At 38.2% G+C, this 16,636-nt stretch overlaps 4 protein-coding genes across 4 annotated transcripts; 2 read left to right on the forward strand and 2 right to left on the reverse strand.

The window, feature by feature from the left end:
- The first annotated feature begins 855 nt into the window (after positions 1-855).
- LOC121792884 (calcium homeostasis endoplasmic reticulum protein-like) lies at positions 856-4,589 on the forward strand. Its single transcript, XM_042191012.1, has 4 exons — positions 856-1,000; positions 2,023-3,010; positions 3,325-3,599; positions 3,703-4,589. Exons 2-4 carry the CDS (start codon positions 2,055-2,057, stop codon positions 4,452-4,454), a joined length of 1,983 nt encoding a protein of 660 aa, XP_042046946.1. The 5' UTR covers positions 856-1,000; positions 2,023-2,054; the 3' UTR covers positions 4,455-4,589.
- A 1,265-nt stretch (positions 4,590-5,854) lies between these two features.
- LOC121792886 (GPCR-type G protein 1-like) lies at positions 5,855-10,707 on the forward strand. Its single transcript, XM_042191013.1, has 13 exons — positions 5,855-6,302; positions 6,854-6,954; positions 7,101-7,208; positions 7,425-7,545; positions 8,002-8,131; positions 8,418-8,496; positions 8,584-8,672; positions 8,808-8,900; positions 8,999-9,025; positions 9,351-9,437; positions 9,798-9,869; positions 9,969-10,099; positions 10,347-10,707. Exons 1-13 carry the CDS (start codon positions 6,088-6,090, stop codon positions 10,498-10,500), a joined length of 1,407 nt encoding a protein of 468 aa, XP_042046947.1. The 5' UTR covers positions 5,855-6,087; the 3' UTR covers positions 10,501-10,707.
- On the reverse strand, positions 8,685-11,903 carry LOC121792887. The gene is made up of 2 exons (XM_042191014.1): positions 11,352-11,903; positions 8,685-8,830 (listed from the first exon to the last, which is right to left on the reverse strand). Coding segments are annotated over exons 1-2 (462 nt in total). The 5' UTR covers positions 11,813-11,903; the 3' UTR covers positions 8,685-8,829.
- A 607-nt stretch (positions 11,904-12,510) lies between these two features.
- Positions 12,511-16,314, reverse strand: LOC121766832 (uncharacterized protein At1g76660-like). The gene is made up of 4 exons (XM_042163072.1): positions 16,117-16,314; positions 15,337-15,511; positions 13,421-14,453; positions 12,511-13,035 (listed from the first exon to the last, which is right to left on the reverse strand). Exons 2-4 carry the CDS (start codon positions 15,388-15,390, stop codon positions 12,836-12,838), a joined length of 1,287 nt encoding a protein of 428 aa, XP_042019006.1. The 5' UTR covers positions 15,391-15,511; positions 16,117-16,314; the 3' UTR covers positions 12,511-12,835.
- Between the last annotated feature and the right edge of the window lie 322 nt (positions 16,315-16,636).

Consider the following 16,636-nt stretch of genomic DNA (forward strand, 5'->3'; position numbering starts at 1 on the left):
AGAGAGTAGTTATTCTCCATCAATATTAAGTCAACATCTCATGCTTAATCGATGATGAGCTAAGCATTTAATATTATTCTCTTCGTACTTAAAAAACAGTAGTAGTAGATAAATTTATAAATGATATGAGTTTTGATATATAATTGATAAAGTAAGAGAAATAAGAAAAAAAAATGAGAGAGAGAAGCAATAGGTCGTGGAAGCAATGGGGTTTGGAACCCATCACAAACACCCATTTATGAATAAAGGAAACAATTAACTTGATAAAAATTAATGAAGGGCTGTGATGTGTACACATCCTTTGCTGAGAATTTTGCCACAAAAGAGGATTCAAAAGAATTTTGCCACAAAAGAGGATTCAAATTGGGAAGAAATGTTAATGGATCGTGGGATTCACGTTATAAATACCGTGTATAGTTATTATTTATTGAAAATATCTATGTATATACTTTGTTTAATTTTATGGGATGTCAAAAAATGGTAAAACTAGTGTATTTTTTTTTGGACGGATGGAGTATTATAGTATAATAATCTAATTTATAGATATGTAAAAAACATTTTTTAATTGTATTTATATCAAAACTGGAGCCTACTAGTTACTACGCCTTAGTTAATTTTATTGTTTAGTTTGAAGATAGAAAACAAACATATCTATGATTTACAAAAAAAATCTAAAATTAGGAATTATTTATCCTATTTTTCATACAAATTTTGAGTTTTCGTATTTCAGTATTTAGCAGAACTTTTTTTTTCCTTAATACCTCTAAAAATATGTTATCTATCATAATTGGAATTCGCCCCTTACATCAACCCGGCCCGACTTAGGCCCGATCCTAAAACTCTTCATAGCCCATTTATACACAAGTAGTAGTAGAAAAAACATTGCCCAATTTCAATTCCCAAATCAAAACAAAATCCCTAAAACCATGCCGTGTTACCAAACACAAGCTCGAATTTAGCTGGTTTCTGCCTCTCTGTGATCGTTTAGCTGCCGTTCCTGGTAATTTCTCTTCTATTAGTGGAAAAGATCGATTGATTTGTTGCATTTACATTTGTTATTGTTTCTCTTTTAGAATTGTGAATTTCGTTTAGTACAGATACATTTATGTTTCTGAATTCTTCAGATTGTTGTCTTATTTCGTGGTAGCTCACATGGTGAACTGTGGTTTTTGGCTGGAGGACTAGCTTCTGATTTTATTATTATTATTATTATTATTATTATTATTATTATTATTATTATTATTAGTATTATTTTTTTTTTGTATTTGGTTCATTTATGTTACTTTTTCTGTGTTATCAGTGGTTTGGACCAAAACACGGAGTGAACCAAAACACCATTATAGTGAATTAAATATTTCACGGAGTAAATACTTCACTATAAATTATAGTGAACTAAATCACTCTTACAATGAACTAAACTCGTTCTTATAATGAACTAAATTTGTGATCTCTAGTTATGCATTTAAGATTAGTTATACTTTGATCATATCCCTATGTACCATTATGTGTGTATATGTAATTTGCTCATTAGAAATTGAAGTGAAAGTATAGGAATTATTTGTTCCCCAGTTTCATCATTTTACTTCCTTGAAAAAATTCCTATGTTTCAAGTAGAATTGCATGCTTTCTTGGCTTGTAAATTAATTGCATTTTCCCTTCTTGAGTTAGTTTTAAAAATTAACTAGAAAATAGAGGATACCGTGGTTTGCCTTAATTATAAATAAGATGCAGTGGCAATATATTAGCCTATTAGGTTATTAATTCCAATGAATGTTGAATTTTTAACGTACATGCCGGCTCTTGGGAGTTGGGAGCTATGCCATGACTGTGGTAATTTGCCAAGTGCAATTATGTGTTGTCAACCTCATGCCATATGCACAGTAGGAGTTTTGTCTTGAAATTTAACAACTTTTATGCTGCATTGTTTCGTCCTCATCAAGAACTGAATATTATTTCCTTCTATTAAGAACTTCACTATTTGAGGAATAGCGAGTTTCACTGGGATTTTCTATGTGTTCATAGGATTGGTAGTCTGTCGGGCCGCCTACTGACAAATGGATCGACCGCCACATGATTATGGTGCTCCTATGTCATATGGACAGCAACAAGCTAGTAATGCACAACAGCAGCAGCAGTATGGTTTTCATCCACAGCACCAGCAGTTTCCTCCATCTGTTCACGGCCCTCCTTTTATGCCCCCTCATCCTCCTGTACAGCAGTTTCCCTATCCTCGGCCAATGCAACAAAGTCAACTCTATTCACATATGCCTCACCCTTATCAACAAACACCTTCGTTCCCTCCGCATGTGCCTCCACATCTTTTTCCATCACCGTACCCTGGGCCTTATGAGGCTCCACCAGCCCCTGCTCCAGCACCATCTGATCCTGAACTTCAAAAGCGCATCGACAAATTGGTCGAGTATGCTGTGAAGAACGGCCCAGAGTTCGAAGCTGTGGTCCGGGAAAGAGAGCAAGATAATCCTGCTTATGGTTTTCTTTTTGGCGGTGAAGGCCATAACTACTACCGCCATAAGCTTTGGATGGCAACTAGACCACTCATGGGTTTTAACCCTCAGTTCCCAGCTTCGATGCCGGTGTTGCATCCTTCCAACCCCATGATGAGTCCAGCTCCTATTAATGCCCCAAATGCTGCTGCTGGGGGATCTGCTCACCTGCAGCAACCTCCTTTTTCGCAGTTCTATGAGCAACAGCACCCTCACCACTCTCAGCCGATGGTGGGTCATAGCCGACCTGAATTTGATCAACCTCACCGACCTTTTAAAGGTCTATCTCGACTGCTTCCATCTGATGTTGAGATGGAGATGAATGGTGTTCTGAACAGTCTCACTGGCACAAAGGAGTCAATTAAAGGTGCCAAGACTTGGTTTATGCAGAGGGCTCCATTTGCTCCTGGCCTGGCTGAGGCACTCCGAGATAGGGTATTGTCCCTAGATGATTCTGAGAGGCAGTTGCATATAGTTTATCTTGCCAATGATATCCTCTTTGACAGGTAGGTTTTGATTACTCCAAGTTACCGAGTTCTCAACTACTTCGTCATGCTTGATTAAACATGTCCTTGTTGCATTTTTCAGATTTAACATTATTGCATGATTAATTATATCATTGCAGCATATATTAAATTATTATCCATCATCCCTTCATTAAAAGTACTTTACGTTGCTGATATTCATTTTCGAAAATGCAATAAGCTTCTATTGAAGGAATGATGGAATGATATAAGCATTACACTCAGAAGAGTGGAGAAGTGTGTTGTATGGATCAAGATCACTGATTCAAATTAGGAATGATTTTTGAAATATACAGCTTGCAGAGGCGGGTGAACCTGCAGGAACTCGACAACGAGGCGCTTGCATTTAAGCCAGTCTTGGGTTCTATGCTTGCAAAGATATACCACAACCCACACAACAAGGATGAAAACCAGTCACGTCTTCAGAAAATCTTGCAGTTTTGGGCCTCGAAAGAAGTATATGACCAAGATACAATCTATGAGCTTGAAAGTGACATGCTGAGTGGGTTGCCACCAAATTCTTTTCCAGGTGCTCATCCCAACGCATCAGGAGATCATTCTGCTGCTACAGGTACTTCCCTTTTATCTTTCTTTTTTATCTTGTGAAAATTAGCAATACGAGTCGTTTAATTTGCAAGGTCTGTATTGTGCCTAACTGTCTCTCTTTGCTGTAGGGATGAACCGTGCACCAAACCATATGCAATGGCAACCGGACATGCAGAGCTCCATTCCAAACATACCCAATCAAGAGTATGCAGATAAACAAGTCCCTCCTGTTTCATCTTTACCAAACCCGCAATTCCATCTCTCATCAGCTCCCTCCGGTGGGTTCACTGGATCAATGCCCCTTCCATCCGTTGTTCAACCGACAAATGCACCTGCTCCCGGAAAATTTGGTGAGAAGCTTCCCCCATATCCTTTGTTCCCACCCGGTCTTATTCCAGGTATGGTCAGAAAGATGCAGATAGGCAGTGGGGTGCCATACTCCCCTCTGAGCCCTCTGGACATCCCCACCGTGATTCCACCTTCAAATATATCACAATCAGAGGTCCTCGATAGAGTCTCAAAGTTCTTCAGAGAGATTAAAGAGGTCAACCCTTCAGAAGGACCCATGAAGAAATCTGAAACAGCAGGTGATGGTGATGATGACGACGATGGTTATGAGTACGAGAGAAGATCTCCGTCCCGTAAGGGAGGAGCCTGCATTCCCCCACCCCTTGGCTTGAATGTCGACCAGGATACTGGGACTCTCCCTGATGGAAGTGTAGAAAGAAAGCCCGGGTCGAGCAGTTCCGGAAGGTTGGGACTCGGGGCAACAGCAGATCCGAACGAGGCAAGCCAATATGACGACGTCTACTCTTCTTACCGGAAACAGAGAAGTACAAACTACCATACGTCCATGAGTGCAAGAGCAGCAGCAAGGTAGATCAATGATGTTGTATTGGATCTTGCCTGTGGTAAAATTGATGAAACTTATCGACCTTGTTTTAAAGGCATTTTTTATGTTTAAGGAATTTTAGATTTTCAATTAATGTGTCGCTATTCAATTTTTATTTTGATATTTGCCTTGTTTCTTTAATCTTTTTCACGAAATGCTACACTGTGTTGCAATATCATTTTATCCCTAGACTTGAAAGTCGAAACTATGCTTTTAGCTAAAAGCTTACTTCAAATTTACAAATCGAATTGCGTGCATGTAATTATGTATATATACATGATCAAAATTAATTAAACTACTCCTCCTATCTTATTGCATAACTAAGATTTTAAACATCTTATTAGGGCAATCGCAACGGCGCCTATTGCAAACTAACTGACGATCGACGGTCTTATGCTGGATCGGTGCCTATTGTGCGTCGCTCTGCTAATCGCTGCTGATCCTTGTTTTTGAAAATTTTCCTTTAAACACTCCTCCCATTTCATTTTGACATTGTGCGTCGTTGAGCTGAGAATAGACTGAATGATAAAATGCTAACGTAATAAGAAGAAAGTGAGCCTAAATATCAATTTTAGGATTGCAATATCAAATAATTATGATTAATGATTATAACGTGGGCAATGCCTTGATTCTCATTACTTTTGACCAAATTAGTGATATTTATGATAATGATTCTACTCGGTCGTCTTATCCTAATTTTTACTATGAACTAATGATTGGTCAATAGTACTACGAAGGAATGTACAACATGCTAGTACGAAGGAATGTACAACATGCTTGCCGTTTTGTTATAAACGAGTAGGTCCCACAGCCGTAAATAATACTGAAAATAGTTTTTATGAATGAAAAATATCCGAAATGGTTCACGATGAGAACTTCACAGACGTCGGGTACGAAGAGAACTTCATAATGATGATATGATGTGGGTCCCGTAACACCATTCGTATCAAAGTTACGCCGAGGACCAAATACCAATTGGTCGAGTCATGACAAACATCCCAGAGCCCCCGGGATGTGACCCACTCCGGACACCCTTAAGAGCATCAACAATGGCGCCCATCCCGGCGGAATTCCGCGGCGGACGTCCGCCATTGTGCATGGTATGCACGGATACGGAAATCCGCCGAGGACACCGCAGTTCCGCGGCGTTACGGGGAATTCCGTCGCGACGGGCGTGCGGACGTCCGCCACTGCGTCGACTCCCACGGACGTCCACACGGAAGTCCGCATGACGTGGCATGAGGTGTTTTTTAAAATTCCGCCGGGAATTCCGCGCTATTGCTTGCTGATGCTCTAAATACAATTCACAAAATATTCTAATCTAAATATCTAAATCCATAAAACCACAAACTTAAAATTTATAATTTCTTTTGCTTAAACTACAATAATAAAAAAAAAACTGAAAAACCTTTCATGATTTTGTATCTAAAAAAACTCATGCTCGATCCATCCGAAAACTCTGTCTCGAATCAGTACGGTTTTTCTGTTAATTCCAGCAAACAACGGAAACTTCATATTTATAGATTGATGACCACCGCAAATTCGAAGTGGCGGTGGATTGAGGAGCGGAGCTGAAGAGAGCGAGCGAGAGAGTTTTTTCAGAGAGAGCGTATATTGTAGGATGGGGTGGGGTAGGGCGGTGTACGAGGGAGTGGTGGTGGAGGGGTCGCTGCTGCTGCTGGGATGGGGCGGCTTGTGGTTCCTGAACCGCCGCCTTTACAAGGAGTATGAGGAGAAGCGTGTGTTGGTGCAGATCATATTCAGTGTTGTTTTTGCCTTCTCCTGCAATCTCTTCCAGCTTGTCCTCTTCGAGATTATTCCCATTCTCTCAAAAGAGTAAGCAGTTTGTTTATTGTGTATAGTGTTTTCCCCAATTTTTAGCTCTAGACTGCTCTAATTCTTCAATAAAACTGAAAAAATTCCTGATTGTGAAATGCTTCGTATTTCCCTGTGCTTTTCTAGAATAGTTTTAATTAAAACATGTTACCTAGTGTTGGTGTAATTGAAGCTGAAAGGTGTAGGATTAAATTTTGGCTGTCAAGAGAAGTTGCTATTGGATGTTGCAAATTTCTATGGTTGTTAGACCTAGGGTTTTACTAGAATCACCACATACACTATTTTTGAACTAGTGAACGGGTTTGAATAGGATCTGATATTGAATGTTGCTATTGGATGTTGCAAATTTCTATGGTTGTTAGACCTAGGATTTTACTAGAATCACCACATACACTATTTTTGAACTAGTGAACGGGTTTGAATAGGATCTGATATTGAATGTTATGAAGAACTTTTGTTCAGTTTGTGTATTTGTGTGATGCTTGGTGTTCCGTCATCACGGAGGCTTTTGAGGAGTTTGATCTGATCTGGGATTGTTTCGTTGTCGGCAGGGCGAGGTGGATGAATTGGAAGGTGGATTTGTTTTGTTTGATAATGTTGCTTGTGTTCATGTTGCCATACTATCATTGCTATCTGATGCATGCGAAAAGTGGTAAGTTTCAGAGTTTTTTGTAGATTCGGTATTTGATTTCTCTCCATTTTAGTACTCCCTTTTATTCCTCACGCTATCATCATTGTACATACATATGGGGGCTTCCAGCTATCGACTTATCGTTCTATTATCTGCTATTGCTTCAGGTGTTAGGAAGGAACGGGCCTCTCTTGGTGCTGTTTTATTCTTGTTGGTTTATCTTTATGGCTTCTGGCGACTGGGCATTCACTTTCCAATGCCTTCTCCAGATAAAGGTTTGGATTTTTTTTGATGGTACCAAGGGCTTCGAAGTATCCCCTAAGCACCTTCCTGACCATCTTTTTTTTTTCTCTATAAAATACGTGTTTGGTTCAATCACCTCGTCGTGTGGTTAACTATGTTAAACTACTGCTTTCCTTCAAATGTAACTACTTCATATATGCGCCTTCCTGATCCTATTGTGTGTTATACAATATAATTTTTCGTGTCAGGATTCTTCACCATGCCTCAGTTGGTGAGCAGAATTGGGGTCATTGGCGTGACTGTGATGGCTGTACTTTCTGGTTTTGGAGCAGTCAATTTGCCTTACAGTTACCTTTCACTCTTTATTCGGTAAGAATTATATGAGATTATATGGCTTGAATTATTCGAGCATACCGGAAAATCTGAATCTCCTTTTGCATATTGTCATTAGTTCGCGTGTGGTGCCGCCAAGAAAATTTGGAAGTCATGAATGGAACCTTTTCTTTCGTTTTGTGTGCGTGTGTGTTTATTTGTATTGTGATATTGTCAATTCTTAATATTAATCAGCTAAAAGGTCTTAGTTATCGGTCATAGAACAAAAGCAATATTTGTTTTACGACTATTTGTTTTGTATTGAGTCTTAACCTTCAACAGATTTTATGAGCTGTTGGGACTAATATATTGATGCATCTTGCATACACTGGTAGCTCTTTTCTTAAGGATCTTTGGTCTACTTTTGGATGTTTGTACCTTTAATATATAGTCTTCTATGGTTGTCAGCACAGTAATATATTGGTTTGATGTATTTTTTCCTTTCAAATGAAGAGAAATTGAGGAAACAGAAATTAAGGGAATTGAGAGGCAGTTGATGCAATCAATAGAGACTTGCATTTCCAAAAAGAAGAAGATAATTCTTTGTCAAATGGAGATAGAGCGAAAACAAGAGTCTGAAGAGGTTTACTTACCTTTCTGTTTATACAATATTTGTGTTTTAGTTTTTACAGTATTACTCGTCGTTGGGTTCACTTAACATTGCGCTCCAAAGCCCTATTCTAGTTTTATGGAGGACGTTTTTCCCTCTATCACAGTTTCTTATTTTATCCCCTACTGCTTCTGTCATTTCGATAACAAAATAAAGTACTCATTTTCACCGCTTTTCGTGAAAAAAAATATGATGTGTGCTATTTAAGATCTAATCCATGACTTATGAGTCTAACTGCTGGTATACTTTAATGTGACAGAAATTAAACAATAGGTCCTTCCTAAAGCGGTTAGTCGGCACAGTTGTTCGATCTGTACAGGATGACCAAAAGGAGCAAGGTTAGTAATTGTTGCACATGTATTAGAGTGTTAATTCTTTGTGTTGCTTTCTCACCTTTTCCATGTTGTTGACTCTTCCTTTGGTAGATATCAGAACCTTGGAAGCAGAGGTACAAGATTTAGAGGAGCTCTCAAAGCAACTATTTCTGGAAATCTATGAGCTTCGCCAAGCTAAGGTATGCTAAATGTGTTTTTTTTTCTTGTATGTTGCAAGTTGAAGATTCGGCAAGGGTAAGATTGAAAGCAATTGTGGACTGGCCTCACTTCTATTTTCTTCTGAAATTGTGTTCTCTTCCATCTCTCTTATCCAGGAAGCTGCAGCATATTCGCGAACCTGGAAGGGTCACATGCAGAATCTCTTAGGCTATGTTTGTTCAGTATATTGTGTATATAAAATGTTAAAGGTAATGTGATTTGCAATGTTCAAATTTATCAAGACTAAACTTCCAGGATATTCTCAAGTACTGACAGTTGAATTACATATGTTTCCTTTATTTTGCAGTCGTTACAAAGTGTTGTATTCAAGGAGGTAATGTTACGAGTCTGTTTCATTTTATCTCCTAAGGGGGTGTTCGGTTTGCAAGATTGTATCCCGAGATTAAATTTGTAGTGTGTTTGGTTCATGAGATTCAATCCCTCAACTCAATCCTAGATGGATAATCATGGGATAATAAGTCATAGCTAACCCCCTATTGACTAAAATAATCTCACAACTCAATCCTTAATTATATCTTGATATTATTTTTATCTTGAAAACCGAACACCACCTAATTCTTTTGTTTAGTATGGTGTCCACCTCAAGTTATAGTATTTCAGATTTGAAATTTTTTGTCTAATGCCAAGACTTGTTTCAGGCTGGTTCTGTTGATCCCGTTACAAGGACAATCAGCATCTTTCTGCAGTTTTTTGACATAGGCATCAACGTAACTTTATTATCACAGGTTAGTATTTCCTTGGTAAATCTTCGACATCTTCCTCTTATTTGTGTACCAAACAATGCATATATATCTCAAACATGAAGTGTCAAAATATAGATAATATATGGTGTAGTGTAAATTTGGGAAATGGTAGTTGTATCAAAGCGAAAACTACCTTCTGAATACAGAGGGGATCACTGTAAAATGCCACACAAGATTTGATGTTTCCCGACTTGCTATAATCATGGAGAAGAGTTAGCCTCAACAACCTAATTCTATCAGGATAGGCGACGGATAATGTCCAGCAATCTTTATGCCATCTTCTCTTACCCAATTACCTTAGTAGTCTTCGCTTTACATAATGTTTTCCCTCCTTCTATGCAGTACGTTTCCCTTCTATTCATTGGGATGATGATACTCATATCTGTAAGGGGATTCTTATCCAATTTGATGAAAGTAAGTTTTACTCATTTTCTTATTAGTTAAGCCTATTATTGATTGATCGATCATAGTATCTTATATTGCTGTCACCTAACTCTATGGCATTCGTACCAGTTCTTTTTTGCAATTTCGAGAGTTGGCAGCGGATCCTCAAGTAACGTTGTCCTTTTCCTCTCTGAAATAATGGGAATGTATTTTGTTTCTTCCATATTATTAATCAGGAAAAGCTTGGCCACTGAATACAGGTACAATCTCCTAAAACCGTCCTTTACTTATTCAATCGTAGTTCATAGATGATAGAACACCGGAACTAGCTGTGCGACTAATGCTGGTTGCTGCGACCTAGGACTGTTTATATCCCTTTCTTTAAATTCTCAATATCTAGTTTGATATCAACTCGACTGAGTCTATGCGTGTTCTAGCGTCGTCTATGGAGGTTCCCGTTTCTTGATCTCGTGTGGTGATGTCAGAAGTGGTGGTTGTGTTTTGCAGGATGATCATAACAGATGTGTTGGGCGGTGACATTCAATTCGACTTCTACCATCGTTGGTTCGACGCGATATTTGCAGCAAGTTCTTTCCTCTCTCTGGTTTTGCTCTCTGCTCATTACACTTCTCGCCAGGCCGACAAGCATCCCATTGATTAATTTTTATATTTCTTCCTCTTTTTTTTGAAAAGAATCCCTTTCGTTTGGGTTTATATAGATCCGTACAGTTATCATGTTTACTTCTAATTATAGGTCATGTTTATTCCTTTTTTTTTTGTTTGTTTAGGTGCATTTTTTCTCAAAAGCATAGCCTAATAATGTATTTTGACATATACAGTTTTAATGTTACATATTATCTCATGACTATTGATGGTCTATTTCATCTATATCAATATAAACTACTCCTACAATTCAATAAATTGACTTATTTAATTTTAGTATAATCTGATGTAATGTCAATAGTGTCATCTAAGGAAATCACCAAACCAGTAATTTTAGCTTTAAATTTTGATTGATTGCAAAATTAAAATAAAACAGTAATTATATTGTAAAATAACAATAAATCAATAATTCATATGAAGATTGAAGAATGCAAATTTGATGAAACTTTAGAAATTTACAACCAAATTAACCAAAATAAAATGTGTTTTGATTGTATGTGTACATTTCAAAAAGTAATTTTAAAGACGGCGAGGAATAATAATGAAAGTTAAATCAAGAAATCAAAAACCTCACTTTTAAAAAAAAAAGCAAATAAAAAAATGAAACAAATTAGCTAAAACCTAATTACTTCATAAACCCAATCTCAAAGAAGCCAATCAAATCACCAACATCAGAGACAATTTCAACTACAATGATCATCAACAGTAAATTCATAAATTTGGTCTTTATTCAATTTCATAGTTTAATATCGTCAAAACAAGTCGATACCACCTTAATCATAAACAAGAAATTTTAAAAAAAATTGCGAATACAACCGAATAAATAAAAAGTGGTTTTGTTTAACTCACTACTCATTCAGTTGCTGGAGCTCAGCTTTCAATTGCTCGATTTTGAGACCCATCGCCCGCTGAATCGACCCCCTCTCGCTCTCCGGCAGCCTCCGCAGCAGCCCCTCGTACAATTCCAGAACCTCTCCGACGGCTTCGCGCGCGCACTCCGCCTCTTCGTTAAAATACACGGTTTCTTTGGAGTCCATCGCCGATTCTATCTCCTCACGAGCTTCCGCAAATTTGAGGTTGATTTTGTCGACCTCCCTATCGGTTTCACCGCTGAATCGTCTCCAATTGTTAGGAGCATTGAATCGTGCAGCTGAATCTGCGATTGTCGGCCGCGAAAATCGATGGAATTCGCGTCGATTAGGGGGAGATGTTAGGGTTTCTGCTGGAAATTGGTATTTAGTGCGTGGAGATCTTCCAATTAGGTTTCTGGGAAGGAATTTGGAGAGAGAAAGAGATGAACGACGAAGCATATTGGTAGATTTTTCTCTTATTTTTTGGTTGAGTTTTTGAAGCTTTTAAATTTGTCGTTGTTAGTAAGCTAGAATGTGATACGACGGTCGACGGAGAAGAGAATAATAAAAAGGGAAAAAATTGATATCAGAATTCAATAAATGGGCTATTGGGCCCAACTCTTAAATGGGCCAAGATAGCCCATTAACTAGTCGAATCCAATTTTGTATCCAAGGTTATTTTCGGGCGGAACGACGCCGTTTGGTACTGTCGGTCCAGTTCCATTTTTGTGTTTGGATTCTTGTTCTAGTTTTTTGCTAAAAAGGAGAGAAGGTTCGAGTCTATAATTATCTTGATTGTGCATTTCCTAATCATTAATTTGCTAGTGAACATGAGAAATTATTGATAATTAAATGCAAATATGATCCTAATTTATGTAATCTTTCCATCCATCTATAATTTTCGCATTATTAATTGAAAGAGAATTATATAACTACACAAAATAGAATAAGATATTTAATTAAACTCATTGTTGACAAATTGGACATTTAATATTGGATGGAGACAGTATACTGTATTTAAAAACGTATATTCACATTAGATTTGGACATGCCACGTGAGATTTCAAATGCCAAACATCATCTTGCAGCATAATTACGAAAATATTCATCAATTTCATAATCTATTAACTAGTTCAAAAGTCAAATGCATCACAAAATTCTCCCAAAAATAGACAAATTCGACTAGCAAATTTGAAGTGGTGCATATATTAAGATTTACATACAAAAGAGGGTGCACATTGTATTCTTTCTCCAGTTGAACTATGCCAAATTTTGCAATCTCTAACACTTGCATAATTCTTGAATTCATATAAATATATATATATATATATATGTAACAGAAACTCTTCAGAATTTATACTAAACAGCTCTCACAACAAAAGCAAGGTTGGATCATCATCAGATGCTAAATCATTGACACAAGATGATAATAGAACGGCTGCAAATACATACACGAGCGATTTTTGGGCGTTCGTAGCAGCCTCAGCTTTGCCTCCAGCTGCGTTCCTCCCTCAGGCTCCGCCCTCTCCTGTACTCAATCTCCGCATCTGAATTGGACGAACCAAACTGGTATTTCCGGCCGTTTCTAGGAGCCCCCATCTTCGAGTATATGTCCTCATCATCGCTTAGGAGGGGGCTCGTTGGTAGCCCTCGCCCAGAACTGTGCTTTTGTGGGGCTTGATCTGAGATATAGAGAAAACCGAAGTTATCACCACGAAACGAAGCCATAGATAACAATTTTCTTGTTCACGAGAATTCGTTGGGAACCTATTTTATACGATGTATAAGATTGACAATACGTACAATTGAGTATTTAAAGGATTATGCGAACAATTAAGTTCAAGAATGTGTAATCCGTCATAGAGTCTATACTATCACCCTAAGTCGACACTACCTATAAGAGACGAGCGAATTTTCAGACAAAGAATCAAGCAAGCTCGATGTAATCCAAGTTAGTCAGATTCATTAAGGGGGAAACATAGGCATCTTTTTTCTGGTTCTTGTAAATGTATTAACTTTATACGAATTCTAAATAAGTGAAGATAGAAACAGGTAAGTACAGTTTACCTTCGAGATGAGCGAATCCTGCATTTAAGATGTTTCCGTCCCCGGATGATTTGTTGGGGGTGAGAGGGTTAATGCTGAAGGACTCATCCGACACGTTTGATATCTCGACATATTGTGTTGTGGTGACGATTTCATCAGCACTGAACCCAAAAGAAGCCCTATAAGCTTCCAGTTCCTCAGGATCAGGTTTGGAAACTTTTGGCTGCCTGTTTTGGTGTCCCCCATTCGAGTAAGCATCTGATTCTCGGGAGACGCTTATCCGACCACCAGAATGAGATAGTGACGGCTGGTCGAGGTAGAACTGCGCGAACGTCTCGGGGCAGAAGAAATTGGAATCTTGGCGCGATTTTCCAGCACCACCGGCCTCGATCCCGATATACCGGCCCGACCCGGATTTTGAGTACACAGGCTCTTTCGAAGGGATCAAAGGACTCCAGTGAGAGGGGAACTCCTTCTCGGGTGTTCTAGAAACAGGCGATCTGAGGGCACTGGCCGGGCTTCCTGGGTAGAGCGAATATGTGGAGTGAAGATCATTTGCAGCGAAGTAACTGTGCTTATCAGCGCCTTTCATATTGGCGGAAGAAGATAGGAAATGGGCGTAAGGCACATCGGGTGAAGATGGAGTAGTCAAATGCGCCAACTCTGGAGGAGGAGTTAAAGGAGCTGTAGATGGCTCAGTTGTGAAAGTCGAGAAAACAGGAGGGGATACCAGCTGCGTCTCGTGGGCATATGGACCTGTGACAAACATAGTAGACGAAGGATTACCGGGTGAGTTGGCAGACAAGAAACAGCTGGGCGACTGAGCTGTAGACTGGAGTGCAGAATTTGAGAAAGAAGCAGGCGAAGACGGTGGAGCATAAAGAGATTGAGCGATTCCAGTTGTCTGATTAGGCAGTCCAATGGCTTGAGGACCGTTTGGCTGATTCGACGCTTGGTTTCCCTCGGGCATTCTTGATGCAGGCACGATCCTTTTCCCACCTTTATTTTTACCAAAACAAGAAAGTCCAGTCCAACAACCTCCCCACCTCTTGCGCTACAAATAAAGTAAATTGTTAGCCATATTGTGAAATTAAACAAAGGAATGCTTTAAATGGGAACATAATCAGATCCACAATTTGTGGAAATATTATTCTAACAACAGAATCTAAGCATAGAATCTGTATGAAATAGGCATCTATCGAGGCATGGACTATGTGAACTCTAAGGAAAATTTACCATTCTCAGTGAATGTAACATTTTTTGCAATTGGTTATGATGTCACATTTTTTAATAAACATGTCACAGGAAAATAGAAGTGATCAAGAATAGCTGTCATACAAATTGTTAGCTTCATAGTGAGGCAAACTAAGTAAATATAGCCGTTTACAGCACAAAAACGCGGATCTAAAACAAATGAACTGATGGATTTGCAGAGAAATAGACGTCCATCTATACGCAATACAGAATTACAGTAGATACATCCAACTACTGCGGTCAGATACTCAAAGCACCAATTGCACATTGAGCCACGTGGCAGAAGTTATAATGACTATTTCTAAAGGCGCGCACTACATTAATAAGTATCGTTTAGTCATTCAAGTAAACCACTTTGGGATGCCAAATCAATAACTAAGATGAAATGTTTTCTTCTTTGGTATCTTTATGAATTAAGGAAATATGTAACATAGCATTTTCCGAGTCTTTATCAGTATAATCATGTCATTACACAAGTAAACGATTAGGCCATTGGCGGTTCTACACCATACTAGTGGCTCAATAACTAGAATGAAAGAAGCGTAAATACCGCTCCACACAGGTCACGAAAACAAAAGCTTCAAAGCAAGACAGAGCAGTAATTTTTCACATCTTTTTGCCCCAAGCATGCAATCAATCGAAGGCGGAAACATGAAAATCATAGGGTTCATAATGCAATATACCCGAGATGCCCGTGCTTGCTGCGGCTGCAGAAACCTTATCTGCTCTGACGCCATGGGCAAGTCGGCTTTGAGGGCACAATGCAACAAAATCCTATTCGCCTACAGCTTCCGATTCAATAGTATCCACCTACTCACAAATTGCAAAGGGACACTTTGGAACTCTTTTACCTCCTCTCTGTGATTCAAAACACAAGCAGAGCAACCAAATTAGAAATCAAGAACACTAAACAACATACTATAAGTTCTAAAAATGTTAATTACATAAATCAACCAGTATCATTTACCTAATTTATAGAACTGGCCAACAAAGTAAGTTCCAAAGAATCAACTTATTTTAACCTTATTTTTTGGATTTTACTCTAAACCTTAAAACTCCAACAATAGGAGCTCAAATACTTCCAATTCAAGCCCATCCAGATATTGGAACTTGTCATTGTGTTTTTGTCAGATGCAACAACAAATAATTCCATTCCAATTTTGGACTCAAATATATGCATAATTTTTAGTTTCAAAATAGATGAAAGCGACCCCACTACAAACAAAAAGAATAAAATTCTCGTTGCCACCAACAGCAAGAATTTTCCAAGGATGAAAATGTTCACCTACCCTCCAACATCACTTCATTATCCAAACAACATCAACAATAAGTAAAACTCCAAGCTTCAACCTTTAATCTTTAGTTACTAAAATGCGAATAGCCCATTTAAATAAACACAAAAATAGCGAGGCCCATCGAATCAAAACTACCAAAACGGAAATATCAGAGACGAATTTCACTACCTGAGCTGAGAAAAAAGCCTCACATTTCCATAGCTGAGATCTGGAGATGCTCAGTGATAGTCGGCTAATGAAGAACAATTCTGTGTGCGTGTGTGTGTGTGTGTGAAAGGAAAAGGGAGCAAAGCAATGGCTAGATCTAATCTGTGTAATCTGTAGTCTGGTTTCTCTCTTTTTTTTGTTCTTTTCGATTGATTGTTGTGTTTGCTAAAACTGCTTTTCTTTTTCTCCTTTTTGTAAAAATAAAAATTAAAGTGAAAAAAGAAAAAGAGATGATGAGTGACGTGGAGATTGATGATTGGTTGGTTTTGCATGTGGGAGAATCAATAATTCTTTTTTTACCTTTCTTTTTCACTCGAGGGTTAAATTTAGTTTTTATTTTTTATTTTACGGATCAATATATTGAAATAATTGGGTATGTGTATGGTCAAAATATAATCTAAAAAGACTAAATGCATGTATCAATATTTTTCTTTTGGAATATGCATGTGCCAATATTTTTCTTTTTGAATACGTATAATAT

The sequence above is a fragment of the Salvia splendens genome, chromosome 2 (assembly GCF_004379255.2).
Source record: "Salvia splendens isolate huo1 chromosome 2, SspV2, whole genome shotgun sequence".
NCBI classification, from domain to species: domain Eukaryota; kingdom Viridiplantae; phylum Streptophyta; class Magnoliopsida; order Lamiales; family Lamiaceae; genus Salvia; species Salvia splendens.